This window comes from Myotis davidii, unplaced genomic scaffold (genome assembly GCF_000327345.1).
Source record: "Myotis davidii unplaced genomic scaffold, ASM32734v1 scaffold970, whole genome shotgun sequence".
NCBI lineage: Eukaryota > Metazoa > Chordata > Mammalia > Chiroptera > Vespertilionidae > Myotis > Myotis davidii.
Genome location: NW_006282204.1, coordinates 119,287 through 140,475, shown reverse-complemented (window position 1 = coordinate 140,475; position 21,189 = coordinate 119,287). Strand labels below are relative to the sequence as shown.

Below are 21,189 nucleotides of genomic sequence, written 5' to 3'. Positions count from 1 at the left end.
CAAGGGGGCGGTGCCCCAACTCCCCTATCGGCCCTACTCTGAGTTACAGGGGGGAGCTCCCCAACCCCCTGATCGACCCTGCTCTGTGCATGACAGGGTAAGGAGCCCCAACCCCCGGATTGGCCCTGTTCTGTGCGTGACAGGGGGTGGCGCCGCAACCTCCCCATCGACCCTGCCTTGACTGTGACAGGGGGCGGTGCCCCAACCCCCCAATCGGCCCTACCCTGAGCATGACTGAGGGTGGCATCACAACCTCCCAGTCTGCTATACCCTGAGCGACACAGGGGAAGGTGCCCCAACTCCCCAATTGGCCCTGCTCTGAGCCCGACCAGGGGCTGCGCCTAGGGATTGGGCCTGCCCTCTGCCACCCGGGAGCAGGCCTAAGCCAGCAGGTGGTTATCCCGAGGGTTCATCTCCCGAGGGTTCCCAGACTGTGAGAGGGCAAAGGGTGGGCTGAGGGACCCCCCCTTCCCCTGAGTGCACAAATTTTTGTGCACTGGGCCTCTAGGATATATATAAAAGGCTAATAATGCAGTGCCCCCTCGGAGTTCAACGGGGAGACCTGAAGTTCGATTGCTTGCTATGACATGTGCTGACCACCAGGGGGCAACGTGGAACATGGTGGGTGACTGGTGGCATCGGTGGGTTGCTGAGGTTGCTGCCTCGGAGGCAGGGAGGCAGGGGACTTGATGGTCCCTGATCGCCAACTGGGCCTAGGGATCCCACCCAGTGCATGAGTTTCATGCACCGGGCCTCTAGTGTATCAATAATAATTACTACATTGTCTTAAAAAGTAAAGAAACAAAAATTTATTCTTAATAATTACTTTTAAGTGGTCCAAGTTTCAGATACTTTATAGTGAATTTGCTTCAGAATGATAACTAGTAGTATAGTACTTAATTAAATTTACTTACTGGCTTTTGAATTACATGTTTATTTCTCACTTAAACATTAATATTTTAATCCCTCTTAAAGAATTAGTAATATGTAAAAATGTTAAGGAGAATTCTGTCTTGAACATTTCTCTTTGAATACTTCTAATCTTTATTTTTGTTTAATCAGGCACAAAATAAATTCATTGTCCACTGTGTATTTCCAAGCAATCATTTGAGTCCTGCAATTTTAAACACTATAAGTCATAATAATTGCCTGTGTCAGTTTAGTTATCATAACAATATTCTTCCAATATTTAGATTTTTATTTATTTTTGACTAACTACAAAACACAGACTCAGGAAAAATCTTACGCATTTTAAGAAAGTTGTCACTGGACCATCAGGAAACAGAAAGCCACCCTGTCAGTACTTCACGCTCGCTTCCATCGGCTATGTCCGTCCCCACTCCTGGTCTCTTAAGACATTGCGCTTGATTTTCCCCGTGATGGTCTTCGGGAGCTGTTCAACAAACTCCACCTAATCACCAAAACATCATGAGACACTGGATTCCATTGGACTTGTCCCAGCTGTCTTACAAGGCCTGTGCTTTGAATTTGTGAGTATATTAGGCCCAAGAGCACTCTGGTAGCTGAATTGGGTATTGTCTTTAGGAACAATTTGCCACCATTTTCCCCCTCATATGGAATGGGACTGACTTAGTCCTATGAGGTTTCCTGCTAGTTACTCAATATTGCAGAGTTAATTAAAACTTCTGGTTTGTCAAGCATTTGTAATGTCCTAGTATAAAATATTTTAAAGCAAAACTCCTAGAGCAGTGGTTCTCAACCTTGGCTGCACATTAGAATCACCTGGGAATCTTTTTAAATTCCTGATTTCTGGGCCTCATCCTCTGGAAATTCTGTTTCTTTGTTACTAATGTTGTGGCCTCACCCCATAACAAAGAAACAGAATTTCTGGAGGGTGAGGCTCAGAAATCAGGATTTTAAAAAGATTACCCAACTGTCTGAGGGACAGTGAACTGGCCCCTGTTTAAAAACTTTGAGGACCCCTGATCCTAGAGCTTAACAAATTGAAATGCATATCTTCTGTATATGAGGAGAAAAAGGGGACATATGTAATCCTTTCAACAATAAAGATTTAAAAAGTTAAAATTAAAAAGCTAATAAGATCTATATACCTACTAGCTTAGACCCTTGTTTGGTCACATACACTTAACTTATACTTGCCTTTCTTGGATATTTGTACGGTGCGGTTATTTTTTTCACATGCTCTTGAAGTTCAAGAGTTAATTTCTCTGGGTCAGATGATTTGAAGGGCACAGATAAGACAACAAAAGCTTTCACCACCTGCAGGAGGAGAATGAATTGATATCACTAAGTCTGTTTTAAGACACATCAAGAGTTGAGAACCAACCAGGACACAGGCACTCATGGTTCACAAGTAGCAGCTGAGTGAGGAGTGCGAAGCCAGATTCCTGAGTCTGAACAGCGTGGGCACAGCGAGGCTGGAGGTGTAACCCCGGGGAACGGTCTGTGAGCGTGAGCCAGGGGTTCAGTAAAGCTGGAGGTTTCTTACTTCCATGTCACACATGTGTTTGCATGGCAGTCTCACAGATGCCCTCTCACTCCATCAAACCTACACCGCTAGGAGCATGAGTGGGACAAAGGGAGGCTCTGGAGAATGTGGTGTGAAAGGGTCTTGGGAGGGTGAAGGGGGATGGTGTTCGCTGGGAGATCGAATCCCGGGGAAGACTGAGCTACCTTTGAAAGGTCTTGCTTGCCTGCTATTTTTCGCTTCTCCTGGAATACTATTTAAGATCCACCAGTTAGGTAATTCTGAGGGTTGGCAAGTATAGTCTAAATTATTAATTCACACATTGACTCTAATTTGTGTTTACTTTTGAAGTTCAGCTGAAATCAGTTATGTTGAGAGGATGAGAAGATGGTGGCAGGAGAACAATATTTTGGAGAAAGGAACCCACTGAGTGTGGAAGTGGTACAGGGTATGCGGGTATGGGGCCCAGGGGCACTGCAAGGGCATTGCTATGTGAGGGTAGAGAAAGAGCTGTGGGAGGATACTGACAGGCAAAGTGATTTTGAAATGTTGCCCTACTGAGTGCAGGAAACGTCTATAAGGAAGGGAATCTCCCTTCCATCCCACGCGCTTCCTCCTAGAGCTGAGCCACTGCAGTCGCCCCCCAAGTTTCCTGTCATCGGGTCCTAGGGTGGCTTTTGGAGCTTGTTTGGCAACCTGGCCAGCATCTCCTGTTTGCTTTGTTTCTGTGAGAAAATACATTCTGAGACCATGACAATGTGCATACAGTAGAACCTGCAGCCCTTGCTTGTGCAGTATCGGTGGCCCCCTTTTTGGTAACAGTGCCCCGACTTTCCTGAGGAGGGTTACCTAACCTCTGGGGGCGTTGACTCTAACTCCTGCCTCCAGCACCTGATCCAGGTCTAGCCAGTCCACTTCGGTGAGAGACGTGAGATCTAAGACAGGCACATGGACTGTGGGAATTGCTTGGGACTTGGCTGGGAAGCCGTCCCCTTCCCTGACGTGGTGAAGCTGTGCATATCTGGCTGCTGTTGAGTAGAAAGGCCCCCCTTCCCCAAATGGAGGCACCATGAAGAGCAGCAGAGCCAGTAAATGGAGAGGCTAGGTTTTGCCAACTGCATGTGAACCATTGGGTGTGGCTGTACCTGTAGGCCTCTCTTGTGGTCAGCCAGTAAATTCCTTTTTTTAAAAAGTCAGTTTGAGTTGAATTTTTGTCACTTGCCACCAAAAGAATCCTAATACATCCCCTATGGGACACAATTCACGTGGGATGTGGATGCCGGTGTATGTTTTTGCCACATGTGTGCCTCATAAGAGAATTACATGCTACTCTTGATTCACTCTTTAGAGTGGCCAAATGGACAGAACTTGGAAGTATGAAGCTGCTGCTTTCATTAGCGGCATTCACGCTACCTCTCCCCTGATGGGGTCTGGACTGCTGACCACGGCCGACTCCACAACTGCTGGGTGCTCAATCAGGGCGCTCTCTACTTCGAAGGGCCCGATGCGGTACCTGGAGGGAGAGAAGGCAGGTACAGCCTGCGCCACCGGGTCAAAGGCTCCCCTGACGAGGGGCTACGCTCTGGCTGTGGCAAAGGTACCAACCCGGAGGAGATGATGACGTCATCAGCTCTGCCAACAAACCAGAAGTACCCGTCACTGTCCATCACGCCTCTGTCTCCAGTGACATAAAAATTCCCTCTTATCGTGGCGGCGGTTTTCCCTGGATTGTCCTAGGAATTAAAGATGACCCGGGGGTTAATTTGGTCTGAACAGAAAAAGGGGCCTGGCGCCCACGAAGTGACTAATACACTGCACATCCTAATTCTAAAAGAAGCGAATTTTTAAGAAGGTAGTTTATAGTATAGAACACAGAGGCCCGAGAATATAACAAGTAAATCTCTCACCGCTAGGGCCCTCGCCCCCCTCCCCGCAGCCACCGCACCGGTTTCTCGCCGCGCACTTTAATATTCACAAACTCCGAGGAGACAGAAACTATTCCCCCTTCACAGCTGAGTAGACTTGGAGGCTGGGACTTGCCCAAGGTTCCATGCCAACATGGTGGTAAACCTGGGCCCCAGTCTGTCTGCATCCCCAGCCAGCTCTTCCATCCAAGCAGAGCCGTTCTCATTCTCCTACCACATATTCTGAGAAGAAAGAGAAGGGCCGGGAAGGCTTCAGCGCGAGGGCAATGTCTCCTTCTTGGCCAGTTGGCAGGACGTTGCCATTTTCATCTATAATCTAGAATGAAAGAAGCAGTTTAGGTTCTTTGTTTTTTTTCCCCACAAAGTGAAAATGGGTTAGGAATCGTTATATAATGGTCAGCGGAAAACGACAGGAAACATTCTTTATTGAACCAGTCGGTGTCACCCACCTGGACATCATAGGGCAGGACTCCCTTCCCCATCGAGCCCGGTTTAATTTCCTCTCCTTTCAGATTGGCACAAATGATGCCCTGTAGGGAACACATTTTATATAAATAGGCAAAGATTCATTTTCAGCAGCTGTTTATATTACGACAGTGCAACCGGGACTCGGTTTTTACCAGCTCTCCCAGTATGCAAGCACCAGCTCTCCCAGTACGCAAGCTCATATTCTAAAGTACTTTAGACTGGTGGTTCTCAAACTTGAGTGTTTGTCAGAATCACCTGGGGTTTGTTAAAACACAGGTTCTGGGCCTGTCCCAGAGTTTCTAACTCAGTAGGTGTCGGGAAGGGGATTCTGAGAATTTGTGTTTCCACCAAATTCCCACATGCCGCTGGCACTGCAGGTTGGAGGCCCACAGGTGACGACCACTCCTTTAGGCTGAGGTACCTGACAGGCACCTGGGATGAACTCCTCACTGGGGCCCTCTGGGTCCTTCCCAGTGTGATGGGAAGATGAGTTGCGGAGCCCTGGCGGGAGCTCACTTGGAGAGCATCCTCCCGATACGCCAAGGTTGTGGGTTTGATCCCCGGTCAGGGCACATACAAGAATCAACCAATGAATGCACAACTAAATGGAACAACAGGTCCATGTTTCCCTCTCTCAAAATCAATCAATAAATAACAACAACAATAATAATAAAGAAAGATGAGCTGCACAGTTCTGAACCTCTGCCACCCCTCGCCCTCTGAAACTTCTGAGTGGGAGGAGACAGGAAGCCTGTAAGGGACCATCACAATTCCCCTCGCCAGCCCTGACCGGGTAATTCAGAAGTTTTGGTAACTACTGGCAGGGGAAGGAGCGCCCTAAGAACTTCAAGCATGACGGGGACACTCCAGGGGCGCAGCTGCGCCCCCTGCACGCACCACTTCCGTCTGTCCGTAGCCCTCGTGCAGGTCCAGCCCCGTCTGCCTCTTCCACTGCTCCCGCACCTCTGCGTTGAGGGGCTCCCCTCCCGTCAAGCAGTGTCGCAGCTTCAGGAATTTGTATCTTGAGGGACAAAGAGCTGCGTCAGGTGGGGGTGGGGGTGGGGTGGGGGCGCTGGGTGGCTTTCATCACAAGATAACTAGGATGTCCTAGCCACAAGCAAACAGGCTGGGGAGCACGCCTCCCGAGGGGTGACTGGAGGAGCTTTGGCTGAGCTCCTCGGTCCTGCCACACGCCATTCCAGGCAGTTTCCTGGCAGAGCAGGCACCTTAGCAGGCGAGGAAGGAGGAGCGACACAGGAGGAAATGCTGATGCTGCCGGTCGCCCCTGGCCGTGAGCCTCACAGGTGACAGACGACCGCTAGCAGTGGCTGAGCGCGGGCTGGCTGAAGGGCTTCCGGAGCATCTCCTAACCCGAGCCCCTTTCACAGCGGAGGACACAGAGGCTGAGCGGAGGGCGGAGCGGCTGCCTCCCCAGCTGCTGGCACTGCGGCCTCGCCACAGCCCGAGGCTCTCCGTCCTCTGCGGGTGGCGGTAGGGAGCCATCAGGGTCACCGAGGCCTGAGGGCGCACTGTTCGGAAGTGGCACCGCCGCGCCTTTTGACTGTGGAGCTGGAGCTTCTAACCGCAGGGCCCGTGGGATCCCGAGCAGCCGAGCTCTGACCCGGGGGGTTCCCACGGCCGAGGCTGTGCAGCCGCGAGTGGCCTCCCCACGGCCCTGAGCAGCGGCAGTGGCTCCGGAAACGGGACCCGGACTGGGACCGGGACCGGGACCGGGACCGAGGCTGCATCTGGGGCCACACTGGAGCTGATGCTGACTCTGCCCGTTTGGCCTCTCACAGCCTCGCCTCTGGCGTCCACACCTCGGGGAGCGGAGGCCGGGCGAGCCTGCGCCGCTTAAATCGTTTCTCTCCTCCGAACGTGGGAACTCCACTGGGCGTTCAGGTGATTTGGCCAAACTGAGTAGAATCTTCGAATCACAAGACGTCACGGGCTTCTCGTGCAGGCGGCATGAATGTAGTGACGGCTGTTTCTCGGGGTGGGAGGGGTGGGAGGTCTGGAACTGTAGGACTGGGTGTCCCTGGGAAATGGTCAATGGCTCCTAGAGGCTAAGCCTGTTATTCTTAAACTGGGGGGGCATTTTGTCCCTCCCGCTTCCCCGAGATTTTACCAGGGGTGGGAAACGTCCGGCCCCGGCCGTAGAGGCTTTAGAAGTCACTTGGTCTTGGCCCCGCTGAGGCGTTAGGGTGCGTTATTAAATGGACTACACACAGCAGCTTGTCTTTAAGCTGATAATTTTGCGTGGCCTGTGAACGATGCTATAAACACCCACATGGCCCCTGGCAGAGACAAGCCCCCGCCCCCCCCCCCCCTGCGTTAGGCACTATTTGGAGACCCCTTTCATGGCCACGCTGGTGGAGTGGGAGTCTGCTGGCACCCAGTCGGTGGAGGCCAGGAATGCTGCTCAGCCTCCACACGCACAGGACGCCTGCGGAGAGGCGGTCTTGCTCCCATTATAGCTTTGCTTGTAGCTCAGATTCCTGCCCACGTACCTCTTAAGGTCTTTCTGCACGAGCATCCGGTACACAGTGGGCGCGCAGCACAAGGTGGTGATGGGATAAGTGGTGAGCGTCTGGACAAGAGACACAGGTGTCAGACACGGCTAATTAAAGGCCTCGCCCAGAGCCCACGTCTACAGCCCTCAATTCTCTGTGTCTGTCTCATAGGAATAACAAAGCAAATGTTTATTAGTTCTCACTAGCGACTGTACGTCTGTTGGGAATTTTCAATTATTGGAAGGAATATGTATATGTTACAGTAATAGACATGCACAATCAAATTCAACAAAAAGTGAGCTGTTGAATTTGAGAACCACCCCAAACTGGTTTATTCTACTTTGGGGCCGCAAATGACCTCTTACGGAGGAACTTGGAAGTGCTGACCCCTGGACAGCACCGACCTGGACCTGTAAGCGAACCTTCCAGCACTGCTTCTAGGAAGGACTGCAGCCCTGTTGAGTGGGTGGGTGAAATGCATGACCAAGGGTCTTTCAGGCCTTTGATTAGCTGTTTCAGACTTGCAGGGCTCCTTATGCCTCGAGCTCCTTAAATCAAAGGCATCTCAAATCTGCAGAAATACTAATGTTTTGAGGTCCTCTTTCTAGACAGGGCCCACTCTGTCCCAGGATCGACAGTCTATCTGCATTGGACGTAAGTGTCTGAGAGCACGCCCTCCAGATGGGTGTCTAGGCCACTGGGTGTCATGGACCAAGTATGACTCTCACTGTAAGCAAGCATTTCTACTGTGTTGCTTGCATCCTGGATTCCAGCTGTTCTCAGGAAGTGGAGTGTCTCTGACTGAGAATAGTGTAAATCCATAAATGCTTTCATAGCACTTAAAATGCACCCATTGTACAGTGGGGCCTTGACTTAGGAGTGCCCTGACTAACGAGTCTTTTGAGATACCAGCTGTCTCTCGGCCGATTTTTTGCATTGAGTTGATAGAGTAATTTGAGTTAACAAGCTCCTTAACGAGCTCGGTCTCAGAACGAATTAAACTCCTAAGTCAAGGCCCCACTGTATTTGTAAAATAAGAATGTTCTTTTTTTTTAGAGAGAGAGTGGAAGGGAGGGTGAGAGACAGAGAAACATCAATATGAGAGAGACACATGGATTGGTTGCCTCCTGCACGCACCCTGACTGGGGCTAGGATCTAGCCTGCAACCGAGGTAGGTGCCCTTGACCGGAACTGAACCCGGGACCCTTCAGTCCAAGGGCTGACGCTCTAACCACTGAGTAAATAGGCTAGGGCAAGAATGTCCTTATTTTAATATTTTATGTAATATTATGTTAAATATGATTAATTGCATAACATATTAATATATCAATTAATAATATTAACAATTAATACATTGTTAATAGATCTTACATAATATTACATTAAGCATGATATATTAAAGGTGCCTTTAAACAAAAACATTTTAAGTATAAAATATTTAATATTTTATAAAAATATATTTATTTTAGCCCTGGCAAGTGTGGCTCAGTTGGTTGGAGCGTTGTCCCATGTCCCAAAGGTTCATGGGTTTGATTCTGGGTTAGGGCACATGTATCTCAGTGCTTTTTTAATCTATGGATTTCTTTTAAAGTTTTAGTTTTTGGGTTTGATCCCCAGTAGGAGTGTGCTTGGGAGGCAACCAATCAATGTTTCTCACATCAATGTTTCTCTCTCTACTCCCTTCTTCTCTCTCTAAAATCAACAAAAACATATTAGGCGAGGATTATACACACACACACACATTTTACAAATGCAGGTTTGAAACTGCAGAGTTAACTTGTCTACCGCAGGACGCTGTGTCCACCTGCTGTGAGATTCCAGTTCTACATTCCGACATTCCTGTTAAGATGGCAAGCCATCTCGTCAGGCCACCTAGCGAAACAGCAGGGTGAGGAGAGCCCGCCGGCCCACACAGGTGTGGTGTTCATTTAATGATATGTATTCCGTTAAACCTAATTGGTGTTTCATGGTGAAGAATAATTGGCCTGAGTCCCATTTTTCTAAAGGTTAAAGGCAGGGCCTCTGCTCTGCACCCTGGCTGCGCGGAGGGGCTGCTGGCTCCAGGCCACGGGGTCCTGAGTTAGCAGGGTCTCTCCTAGGGAGCAACAGGGGCTGCTCTGACAGAAGGCAGCCCCGCCCCAGCCTCCCCCACACTGGGCTCTGGGTTTGTCAGTCATGGTCTTCGTTTCACGAATCAGAAGCCACAGATTTGTTTAGACTTGAGACTTTTAATTTGTTACCTAGAGTCAGATTCTTCAGCAGCCACGGATGTAGCGACAATAGCAAATCCTGAACAATTTGAAGCACAAGAGTGGGTTTTATGCCTAAGAGTGTGGTGGGTGTGCCCTCTTCACTCTGGTGAAATACATTCAAAAGCCCCCAAGAGTCTGTCTTACAAAAGAGTGACTGGCCGGCCAGTGTGGCGCAGTGGGTCGGAGCACCAAGAGTGGCAAGTTCGAGTTCCAGTCAGGATACTTACCCAGGTTGCAGGTTTAATTTTGATCTCTGGTCAGGGCATGTGCGGGAGGCAACTGATCCGTGTTTCTCTCCCCACTCCCCTCTCTCCTGGGGATTCATTTCTCTCTCTCTCTTTTTGAGGGAAGACAAAGGAGAGCTGTAGCTAGAAGTTACGACTTACATCTAGGAAGGTGTCAGTGTCAAACTGGGCCATCTGATGCACAAAGACACAGGCTCCCTGCAGCCAGGGAGAGAACACGCTGCCAATGGCGGCCTTGATCCAGCCAGTGTCGGACATGTTCCATATGGTATCCGAGGACTCCAGGTCCAGCCAGTACCTAAATGATACGGGGAAGCAACAAGACCGAACAGAACAGCCAGGGAAGCACACAGACTGGTGCCTTTGAGGGCTGGCAGGAGCCTCAATGACTACAAAGAAGGGTCAAAAGGAGCTCCAAGGAAGGTGATGCTTCTACCTCCCACTTCTGTTAGAAGACTGCTCCGAATCCTAGGTGGTCTGAGAGTGGAGTGGGAGGCAGGGCTTGGCATCATTTCCTGAGTTTGTCCATTGATGCAACAAATATTTACTGAGCAAACACTATGTGCCAGGCACTCTGCTACGAGCAGTGAGCAAGACTGGCCAGATTTCTGCTCTTGTTTTAGGGGTGAGACGGTGAATAAGCACAAGATGAGTTACTGTGCAAACAGAGATGTGCTGTGAGGAAAATGAAGGGGGTGGGGGACCGTGTGGGGACACCTAGGAAGGTCTTTCTGGGCGCGTCAATGTACCTGGCGGAGAGGAGGAGCCAGATGGAGTCTCCCGTGGGGACTGAGCTGGGCGGGTTCCTGAGCTCCTGCCTGACGAGCGGCCGCTCATGGAGCTCAGGTTGGCAGGGGCCCCGAGAGCTGTTTTGTACATGTGACATGGAGGTATCCACGCAGCAGGGGTGTCAGTGAGGCCATTAGAGACGCGAGTCAACAGCCCAGGGCCAGGGGGCAGAGACAGCGGTTCCTCCTACCTTCCACAGAGAGTGTACCCGATGCCCAGGCTGCTGTGGGAGTGCTGGGCCATCTTGGGCGAGCCCGAGGTCCCGCTGGTGAAGTAGATGGCCGCCGGCTCCCGGCTGCCCGTCTCCACACGGCTGTGCTCTGCGGAAGCGCATCTGTAAGGCATGGACCAGATGTGGCTGATGACAGCAACCCAGCTCCGCTCTGCCGCCCTTTTGCTCCTACTTGTGCCCTCTTGGTCCCGAAAACAGTTAATAGGCAGAACCCCATCCAAAGCCTCCCGAGAGGCTTTCTCAGGCACCCAAGGGGGGCTGTGCAGACCAGTGCTGAGGGTAACAGCTACCTCTCTCTAAGCTCCACTGCCCCGTAGGCCAAAGGCATGGCCAAGGTCATTTTCAATTTAAAAAAAAAAAAGAGGGAAATGCCAGCTGGCCTGGCTCAGTGGCTGAGCGTCAACCTATGAACCAGGAGGTCACGGTTCAATTCCCAGTCAGGGCACATGCCCGGGTTGCAGGCTTGATCCCCAGTAGGGGGCGTGCAGAAGGCATTTGATCCATGATTCTCTCTCATCATTGATGTTTCTATCTCTCTTTCTCTCTCCCTTCCTCTCTGAAATCAATAAAAATATTTTTTAAAAGAGATGTGTACTTTATTTAAACATTTTTTTCTCAGTGTGTTTTTAATCTATGATTTTTTTTACGTTTTGAATCTTTATAAATTGTTATTAGCATTTCAGGAGTTTTTATGATTTAAAGGAAGATCTTTGGTATTAGAATAAAAGTTTTTAATAGTTTTTATTTAATATCTTCAATAGCGCTGACAGATACAGTTAATTGCTTACCAGAGAGATCCCATCCTCCTTGCATTGGTGAAACTGACTGTGTCAGGGCTACGGCAGCCATGTGCTTCCGTGGGGACTGGGGGTCGGGAGGGGCGGGCTGAGTCTGGTTAGCCTAAGCAGAACATGGTGTAGGGATGGGCACAAGACGCAGTCCGGGCCAGAGAGACTCAGGTTTTAGGGGGACTGTTTCCTTGTTCTAGAAGGAGCCAGGAGGAAGGGCTGCTGCCCTCACCCCCACCCCGTCTTGTTCTCTGGCCTTCGGGTCTGGGACTACCCAGCCATGCTGGGGTCCCCCGGGGTTGGCAGACACCCAGGTGGCCTGGTGGGAAGACGAGTGAACTCGTCAATCATCAAACCACTCAGCCCGCTCTCACCACAGCCCCACCGTGTGAGAAGGCAGCGTTGTCCGTGCGCTTTGCTTGCTCTCCCATTGCTAAGCCAAGAGCATTCTAACTGAGCCGCTGTCCAGTGGCTGGTCTGCAGCCCCGCGCAGGCCTCCGCCCGGTCCTCCCTGCAGGCGGGGCTGGCGCCAGGCCCAGGCCTCGCTCAGGGCTTCATGTTCACCTTCATTGGGGGGAGCGGGCATCACTGAGAACGTTCAGAGGTGCCGCTGAGAGAGAGGCCGCGGGGCAGTGCCTGGCCTGTCGCCCAGCCCCACGGGTGCCCACTGCCTGTGGAGCCGGCGCGGACACCAGCCCAGCGTCCTGAGCAGAGGGGTCGCTCTCTGACACCGAGCTTTGTTCCTCAGTAGATAACCGATAAAATGCCTCCGAGCCCGTGAGACTCTTGAATCGTAGTTTCAGTTTCCTGGGCTGAAGGGAATAGGGCTGAGGACACCATTTTAATTCATCTTGACAAGCGAATAAGACGGCCATTGAGACCGCAAACAGTGAGGACTGACTGTATGGCCACCCGCTATACTGTCCGATGTGGTTTCATAAAACATGAAAGTGGTTTTCTTGCTAACTTGCCTCTTCCCCCAAAAAGTAAGAAACAGAACAAGACACAACCTCATCCACTGCGTTGGCTCCTTTCAGTGGAAAGAACGGGCTCAGACGGGTGCAGCGCGCACGGCGTCCGGTCCTGTGAACACAACACCTCCTGGTCCGGATGCTTCTCAAGCCGCGTAAAGACGCTTGCAGAGAGGCTTTTCATTCTTTTTCACTAAAAGAAGCGCTATGACAGTCTGTGAGTGACAGGCGATTTTCCAGCAGGACTCCGAGGTGTGCCTCCCTTTCTCGGAGGCTTGAGTCATAGCCTTCCAGATCCTTCAGAACCGATTCAATGCCGACGACGTCCAGAGTTGCACCTTTATCTCCTTGGGTCTGACTCACATCTCCACTTGCTGGGTATCTGGATGGTCACAGGCCATCTCAGCCTGCCCCACTCTACACTCTCTCTCCCCCCATGGGAGCCACCCTGCAGTCACCCACGTTAACCAGCAGGTCAGCTGGGCGCCTGCCTTCATCCTCCAGGTCACACCAACCTCCAGGTCCCTCGGGGCTTTCGTGCCTCCTCCCTCCGTCCCACTCACCAGAGTCAGACGCTCCTCGTCTGGCCCCACTGAGGCTCTAGGACGGTCTCTCTGACTCCCATTTGGTCCTCCGCAATTCCTCCTTCCACGCGGCTGCCGGAGAACGCCATCTAGACCAGGGCTGACCTGACACGTCCCTTCCAAAAACTTGTCAGTGGCCTCCCTTGTTTGTAGGGTGAAGGTCAAGACTGAGCAGGTGAGGGCCTAGGAGGACCAGCCCCTGCCTCGCTGCGGATCACGCTTCGTGCCCCAGCCACCCACGCTCTGCACACCCGAGGGTGTTTCCAGCATCCACCCTGCTGTACGGTTCCTCTGCTGGGAGCTGTTCCAGTCCCCAGGACAGAATCCAGGGATCTGGACCCGCAGCCAAGGGCCCTTGCTCCCAGGAGGGGAAAGGAGACACTCAGTCTGGCCCATAATTTGACCTTTTCCACATCCTGTTGTAAATATCCTGACAGTGCGCACAGCTTCTGTCTCTGGGAGGCAGAAGGCGGGGAGCTCCTGCACAGATTGACCCCGATGACGTGAAATTAGCCAACTCGTGCTGCGTGTGGATTTCTGAACAGCTGGCCTGGTTGGCAGGCCGGCTCTCCATTCCGTGGCTCAGAGAAACAGTCTGTGGTCCTTTTGGAGCGTGACACGCCAAAGTTGTTCATTCCAGTGGGCATTCCCTTTGTCCTGGCAAACACCCCCAGTGTGAAGTTTCCCACGCTAACTTTGCTTGAGTTCAAAGACATTTTTCTTCCGTCAGCTTTGCGGCCCATTTAAGGTTCCCGGGGCCTAGTCGCACACTGCAGGCTGTTGAAGATGGGGTCCCTGGCACGGGGGTGTGGGGTGCTAGGGCCTGTGTGCAGCCGGGGCTGCCTCAGAGGAAAACAGGAGAACTCTGAGCTGCATGTAGTCTGTGACCAGTCCTTTCACATGTTTCTTTTTTACACCCGTGCGGTGCACAGAAGCACACAGTCCTGATTTGTAAACAAGTGCACACACGTGTGTCGGGGAGCGTGTTAGAGACACGTTCCCAAGGGGGTGTGCAGCCGGCCTCTGAAGCCACGGCCAGGGCCTGCGTACGAGGACCTCGATGCGAAGACAGCAGGAGGTGGCGATAACCACTGGCCCGTCCCGCTCCTGCCCTGCATGCGCTTCACCGCTCGCCGCTTCCACACCCGGAGGGAGGCCCTGCCTCCTGCTTTCCGGAGAGACACAGGCTCAGCGATGTCACCTGACTAGCCACAACAACAGCTTATACTAGTAAAACACACAACAGCACCCCTGGCATGGCCCTGGGGGCAGGATTTGGGGGTTGGCCAATCGGACTTGGTTTATATTCACTAGTCGGATAAAAAAACTTCATTCCCACAAAGGAAACTGCTGTGACTCAATGGGGTTTCATGCCCTTTCCTATAAATTTCTACAGAATGATTTTTCCAACACGAGCCATCTAACAGCTGTTTGAAGGACCAGACCACCCATTAGCATTTCACGCCCCTTTTTTGCAGTTTAGGAACCACTTTCTCACATGAGCGATGCTGTCCTCGGCCCCCTGAGACTCTGTGCAGGGCATCGCCCCATTTCACATGTGAAGGAGTGAGGGGTGTGACCGGTTCTGGTCATTCCTTTGGTAAACACTGTTCAGGAGCCAACTTAAGTGGGGAACGGGGGCAGAGTGACCAACAGCAGCCTCTGCCCACGCGGGCTCAGTTGCGGGCAGGAGTCGGCGAGCTGTGTCGGCAGAGGCCAGGCTTTGTGCACCTTAAGGTCCCTGTTGCATCTGCTCAACTTGGCTCTGGTAAGACGTGGGCAATGTGTAGACAATGCGTGTGGCTGTGTTCCAATAAAACTTTATTTACAAGAGCAGTTGTCCTGCCAGAATTGGCCATGGTTCCCAATTTGCCCATCTCTGGGGTACAGGAGAAAACCAGTGAACCGGGAAAATGATAGGGCATGATATTCAGGGAGCGTCGAGGGCTGTGAAGAGAACAGCACCCACGTTCGGGAGTGGCGTGGACTCCTGCCTAGATGGGCGCCAGGGACGGCTCATGGAGGGGAAGACATTCGAGCCAAAATCTGACAGGAAGGACTGGGAAGAGCATCCAGGCAGGAGAGACAGCTGGGCAAAGGCCCTGAGGTAGGGCATGGTTGAGGAATAAAAGGGAGGCCAGAGGCCTCAGGCAGGGAGAGGATGGGCAGTGTGGGCCGCAAGGGAGGCAAGGGCCACCCGTGCGGGGCACTCACCACAGGCCGAGGCGGGGTGCAGGGAAAGGACACAGAGCTGCACCCCTCCCTGTCGTCCTTAGGACCTTCCAGCAGGCGATTCTCTCTGGGAAGGATCCCAGGTCAACGCACAGTATTGCTGAGTCTGGGGGGGCGGGGGTACTCACTGAAGTAACTCCCGGAAGCTGAGCCACCCCGGCCGGCTGCGTGGAGACACCAGGAGCTTGGTCTTCAAGTCAGGACACTCGGACACGATGGACTCCACTGCGGGGGCCACCTCCTCACTGGCCACCAGGCCCTTGGCCTTGGAGGCCCGCAGCCGGTAGAGGATGTCCTTGGCGGTCAGCTGCGTGGTGCCCGGCATGAAGACAAGCCCTGGGAAGGAGAGGCCCCCGCTGAGCGGGACTGTGGTCCCCTGGGTGAGACTGTGGCTGCCTGCCCTCCCAAGGGTCCCCGTAGGACCCTGGACCTGGGGGCCGGGGATCCTGGAGCCCTGCTCAGAGGCCGGCAGGCCCTGGGCGTGGGGAGCTGTCCTTCGCCTTCCTGCCTTTGTGACCTGGAGCATGTTGCTGGGTCTCTCGGTGCCTTCCTTTCCCGATCGGTAAAATGGAGGAAGTAATGGTGTCTGGCAAAGGAGGCATCAAACAGTGGGCCATTGCTGTGCGCCATTTTCATCAGGATCATGTCACACTTACATCGCGCTGGGGCTTCTAACACACTCTCACGGGCACTTTGAACTAGCGGTCCCCGAAGTGAGTTTTGAAGATAATCCACAGGGGATGAGAAAAGAATTTAAAATTTAAAAAAATTATTGAAATATTAAAATTCTTTTTACCTCGTTTTTATACATATTTTAGAACATGCATGTTATATTACAGTATAAATAGCTGTATCCAGATGGGGAGTGTGTGCTGCTGGAAGCCACTGCATACCAGCACTGTCAGGAGCGTGCACAAGGGCGCGGGAGGCCTTGAGCGCTAGCAGGGCTGACGCTAGGCGCCGATGGTTCTGTTGAGATCGTGGTGGCTCGAAGCAATCTCCCGACCTGATAGCCTCCCAGTAAATGTTTACTGGACCTTACTGACCTTTGAGATGCTCTGTCTGCTACCTGTTTGCCATGCTTTACTGACGGCAAGATGTGTGTCTAAAACTGAACAAAAGCGGACAAGGCCAGGACTCAGTGTGTCTCGCCTCGAGAGAGGTTTCTACCTGGCCTCCAATGCCTTCTATTTTCATATTTTTGTCTAGCTTTTTCATTTGTGCGTCGGCCCCTCCTGCAGATCCTGAACCCTGCCATGCAGGTTGGGGCAGTGTGTCCCAAATATTTTTACTGGTAAATTGCGTAGCCAGAAAAGCCTGGAGACCACTGTTCCACACAGCTGCGTGGCTCGCAGTGGCTGCCAGTGGTGGCCTATCAGACGGGCTGGTGAGCGGCAGAGTCGGCCCCCATGCACTGTTCAGGCTGAGCTCACCCCACGCCTCACGCCATGCTAGACTCTGGCTGGAGGCGGGCCCGCTCCTATGAGTGGAGGGAGGCGGAGGAGGAGGAGGTGAAAGGCGGTGGAATGGCGGTTTGTACTTTCTGAGGTGAGTCTAAGGGAAGGAGCAGGGTGTGTGGGAAGAGCCACTCTCACTGACTGAGCTTATTATGTGCTTGGTGTCTCACTTAAAATCAATCCCACTGGCTACATGGCCACTGGCTGCGGGCCACAGGATTCGGAGATTCGTATCTGAGACTCCCAAGACTTGTACCCGACCCGAGACTTATTTCCTGGTGAGTCCCTGAAGTCAGCTAAGTAGGAGGAGGTAGAGTTGAATTCCTAAGAAGGAGACTTTATTTAAAGAATATATTTTAAAAGCTCTCACATCTCATCTCCTCTTGAGAAAACAGGAAAATATGTGATGAAGAGGAAATAAGAAAACACCTTAGAGCCCGGCTGGCATGGCTCAGTGGTTGAGCGTTGACCTATGAACCAGGAGGTCCCGGGTTCAATTCCTGGGCAGGGCTCATGCCCGGGTTACAGGCTTGATCTCCAGTAGGGAGCGTGCAGGAGGCAGGGGATCAATGATTCTCATCATTGATGTTTCTCTCTCCCTCTCCCTCTCCCTTCCTCTCTGATCAATAAAAAAATATATTAAAAACCCCAGAAAGCACCTTAGAGCAGCGGTCTCCAACCTTTCGGACCTAACGGACCACCGGTTGGTAACCGCTGCCTTAGAGGATCTCAGATTGTTCACTCAATACAAAAATATAAGATTATTTATTTTGCAAACCACTTGTTCTTATCAGCTCAGAAACTGTTAACACTCTCAGTGGCGTTATGACGGTGATGGGTTCCATGGGGCAGAGAGGGAGTGCTGCTCTGGCTGATTGCAGACCGAACACCTTTATAGCAACAGGAAAACACGTGGCCACAGGGTGTGTGCAAGCCTCTCCATCTTCACGCAGAAGACGTAATAACTTTGTTAGAGAACAAGCAGCTGCTCACTTAACATTTAATGAACTGAATGTTTTTGACCATTAAGTCTGTGGGTTGACTTTTAATCTTCACAATTCACAAACTGCATAAACCATGTTAAGTAATGCTAAATACACAAATAAACCACCTCTGACTCCTCCAACCCACAGCTGGTCTCACAATTGAGTTCCTTTTCACAGTGAACGTGGATTAATGTTATGTATTGCTGTTGGTTTCACATGGGCAGTAAGAGCATTTCTTTAAACACCAAGATGACGTCCTTATAATTCCTCTTGCATGGCATCCATCAGGTTGAGGTGCTGTAATTTCCATTAGCAATGAACACATCTCCACGAAACCTTAGTCTCAGGTCAGTTATAATTTATTTGATCATCTTTATGTAGCTGTTTCTAAATTTTTCTATTTTTGACCCCATTAGGGGGCATGCAGAAACATCTCTGTGTTCTCTACAGAACTATATTCTTTCTTATTGCTCACTGATTTATAACATCCCCCTCTAGAGCAGGGATGGGCAACCTTTCTCTGTACGGGGCTGGGTGGTAGATATTTTGGGCTTTGTGGCCATATGGAGCATCTCTGTCTCAATGAGCAATTCTGCTGCCGTAGAACGCAAAGGGCCACAGACACGGTGTAAACGAATGAGCATGGCTGCATGCCATTTAACCGTAAAACGTTATTTACAAAAATAGATGGCCAGCCCTAGCTGGTGTGACTCAGTGGATAGAGCGTCGGCCCTCAGAATGAAGGGTCCCTGGTTCTATTCTGGTCAAGGGCTCATCAGTGATTCTCTCTCATCATTGATGTTTCTATTTCTTTTTCCCTTCCTCTCTGAAATCAATAAAAATATATTTAAAAACAAAAAACAAAACAAAAATAGATGGCGAACTCATAGGCCATGGTTTTTGCTGACCTCTGTCCTAGAGGAGAAAAGAACCCTGTAGAGTTTGGGGTACAGTGTAAGTGACTCCTTGGGAGAAATGTGCCATTGAGTACATTCACCTTTTTGTCTGGAAAGAGGCAGAGGTTTTCCAACTGTGTCCACGTCATATTTCCACAAGCCCTTGCCTTCTAGAATGCCTTCGCCTCTTTTTGTATTTTTGTATCAGGGAGAATTCAAATACCAGAGACCTAATTTCGGGGTCACCCGGGCAAACATTTCACAGTCCAGCCCTGCGAAGAGGCGGCGGCACTCACACTGGCTTTGGTAGAGCTGTGTGTTTCATCTCAATGGCATCACTTTCTAGCTGTGTGGCTTTGGACAAACTTCTTAACCTCTCTGAACCTCAGTTTCCTCTCTTGCAAAACAACAATGTCATAATACCAAAGATAGTTCATTATTGTTATTATTATTAAGGTAGTTTATTGTTATTATTAAGGCAGTTTTATTATTATTATTACACCATGGCTGCCCCTGGTTTCAGCTCTGGTTTTGCTGTCCTTGTAAGCGTTGCTTCAGTCAGAACTAACTGTTCAGAACCTCACCTTCCAGTCCCGCTCTGTTCTGTCTGGTTTACAAAAGTTAAATATGGACACTGACCTGTTCGCATACAAGCCACGTTGACCAGCCACCACTCCGGGACTCGGGGCAGAATGACCGCCACTCGGTCGCCTCTCGCAAGGCCACAAGGCTGGGTGAGCACGTTGGCGGCCTTTCGGGACAGGGTGCCCAGCTCCCCGAAGCTCCACTTCACCTCGCCCCCTTTGCCATTCACCCACCACAGGGCGGGGCTGGCCCGTCTCTCTCCTGTCTGGCCACAGGCACATGAGAGAGAGGAGAAGGGTTAGGACCGTCACCAAGTAGAGGGACATCCACTGTCATGTGCCCTCGCACCTATGCTGGGGGGGTCAGGGAACAGCACCCAGCTTGTCTTTGGGGGACCCTCTCCTACTGAATACAGTCTTGGTGCTTGCCCTTCCCTGGCCACTGGCTGGGCATGTGACCCCCTCAGGCCGATGAGTCTTTCTGGGACCATCAGCTCTGGGTGTGGTGCGTCCTCAGGGCGTCCTGGCTTCTGTCCTCATGGGACGGACACTCCGGCTTCCAGCCCAGTTTTCCAAGCTCCCCCCTAACCCTGCAATGAAGCTCTGCCCGCTGATGTGAAACTCTGTCCCAACTAAATAACCCCCATGGGTGCCCCAAGCAAGTGGCCTCTGCGTATACCCTTAGGGCGGCGTAGGCTTCGAGGTGACAGAGGGGCTGAGGGTCATGCTGGGCAGAGGCAGCAGGTGACTGATTCTGGAGGAACCATCTCACCAAGGTTTCACAGAGTGAGTCCTGTGCTGCCAACCTCTGCTTCATGCAGTGCCTCGGAGATCATCGCCCGCCCTCCCAGGAATGCTCTTTACCTCCCCACCTGCCATCTGGAGAGCCAACCACAGTATATAATAAAAGCCTAATATGCTAAGTGTCCAACTGTTAGTTCAACCAGTCGCTATGATGTGCACTGACCACCAGGGGGCAGACTCTCCAACCGGTAAGTTAGCTCTGGCCCTGATCAGCCCTGATTGGGACTGGGTGCGATGGACCGGACACGCCCTAGAGCCAACCTCCTGCAGTCCCTCCCTGGCCTCTAAAATACTTCTTTTCAATGTGCACAAGTTTTCATATAACCTTCCTTAATTTCAACCCCCCTTTCGCTGTTCACCAAAAGGTTGCAGGTTTGATTCATGCACATACCTCTCTCTGTTCCCACAGCCCCTCTTACTGTTCCCGCAGCCCCCCTCTCTGTTCCCGCAGCCCCTCTCTCTCTCTGTTCCTGCAGCCTCCTCTCTCTGTTCCCGCAGCCCCCTCTCTCTCTTTGGTCCTGCAGCCCCCTCTCTGTGTTCCCGCAGCCCCTCTCTCTGTTCCCGCAGCCCCCCTCTGTTCCCGCAGCACCCTCTCTCTGTTTCTGCAGCCCCCCCTCTGTTCCCGCAGCCCCCCTCTCTTTTCCCGCAGCCCTGTGCTCCTCCCTCCCGGGACCGAGGTGCTGCCTGTATCACACAGAGGCGCTGGCCCTCCCTGCAGACCGAGCTCTGTGAGGTTGGCCTGGGTCAGGTACCTTTGGGACGGATGACCTTGGATAAGTTGCTTAACTTCTACAAGGTCAAGTTCCTTATCTGCAACCTCCAGGGGCGATGGAATTGGATGGAATAATATAGGTGAGTATTTCCCAACCTTTCGGCATCTGAGTATCACGGGTGTTTGCCGGGCCTGCCTGCACCTGTGCTGTGGTTCTTGCGCAGACTCACTTTGACTGTGCACAGTTCCTTAAGAGGAAGGGCGCGCTCACCAGCAGACGGGAATCAGTACCCCTTGCTAAA

The 21,189-nt window shown here is 51.7% G+C and overlaps 1 protein-coding gene across 1 annotated transcript; it reads right to left on the bottom strand.

The window, feature by feature from the left end:
• Window positions 1-841: 841 nt before the first annotated feature.
• Window positions 842-20,230, bottom strand: LOC102760086 (acyl-coenzyme A synthetase ACSM4, mitochondrial). Its single transcript, XM_015571369.1, has 13 exons — window positions 20,144-20,230; window positions 19,427-19,637; window positions 15,577-15,784; window positions 10,832-10,975; window positions 9,994-10,150; window positions 7,353-7,432; window positions 5,740-5,863; window positions 4,824-4,904; window positions 4,589-4,690; window positions 4,055-4,182; window positions 3,863-3,962; window positions 2,122-2,241; window positions 842-1,411 (listed from the first exon to the last, which is right to left on the bottom strand). Exons 1-13 carry the CDS (start codon window positions 20,186-20,188, stop codon window positions 1,325-1,327), a joined length of 1,587 nt encoding a protein of 528 aa, XP_015426855.1. The 5' UTR covers window positions 20,189-20,230; the 3' UTR covers window positions 842-1,324.
• Between the last annotated feature and the right edge of the window lie 959 nt (window positions 20,231-21,189).

Excerpts from the sequence above, each read along its gene's own strand:
- LOC102760086 (XM_015571369.1), bottom strand. The coding sequence starts at position 20,188 with ATGAAGCAGAGGTTGGCAGCACAGGACTCACTCTGTGAAACCTTG. Across the intron at positions 5,864-7,352 it reads GTGCAGAAAGACCTTAAGAG|ATACAAATTCCTGAAGCTGC; the intron begins GTACGTGGGCAG and ends TTGTCCCTCAAG. Across the intron at positions 1,412-2,121 it reads CGTACAAATATCCAAGAAAG|GTGGAGTTTGTTGAACAGCT; the intron begins GCAAGTATAAGT and ends TTTGGTGATTAG.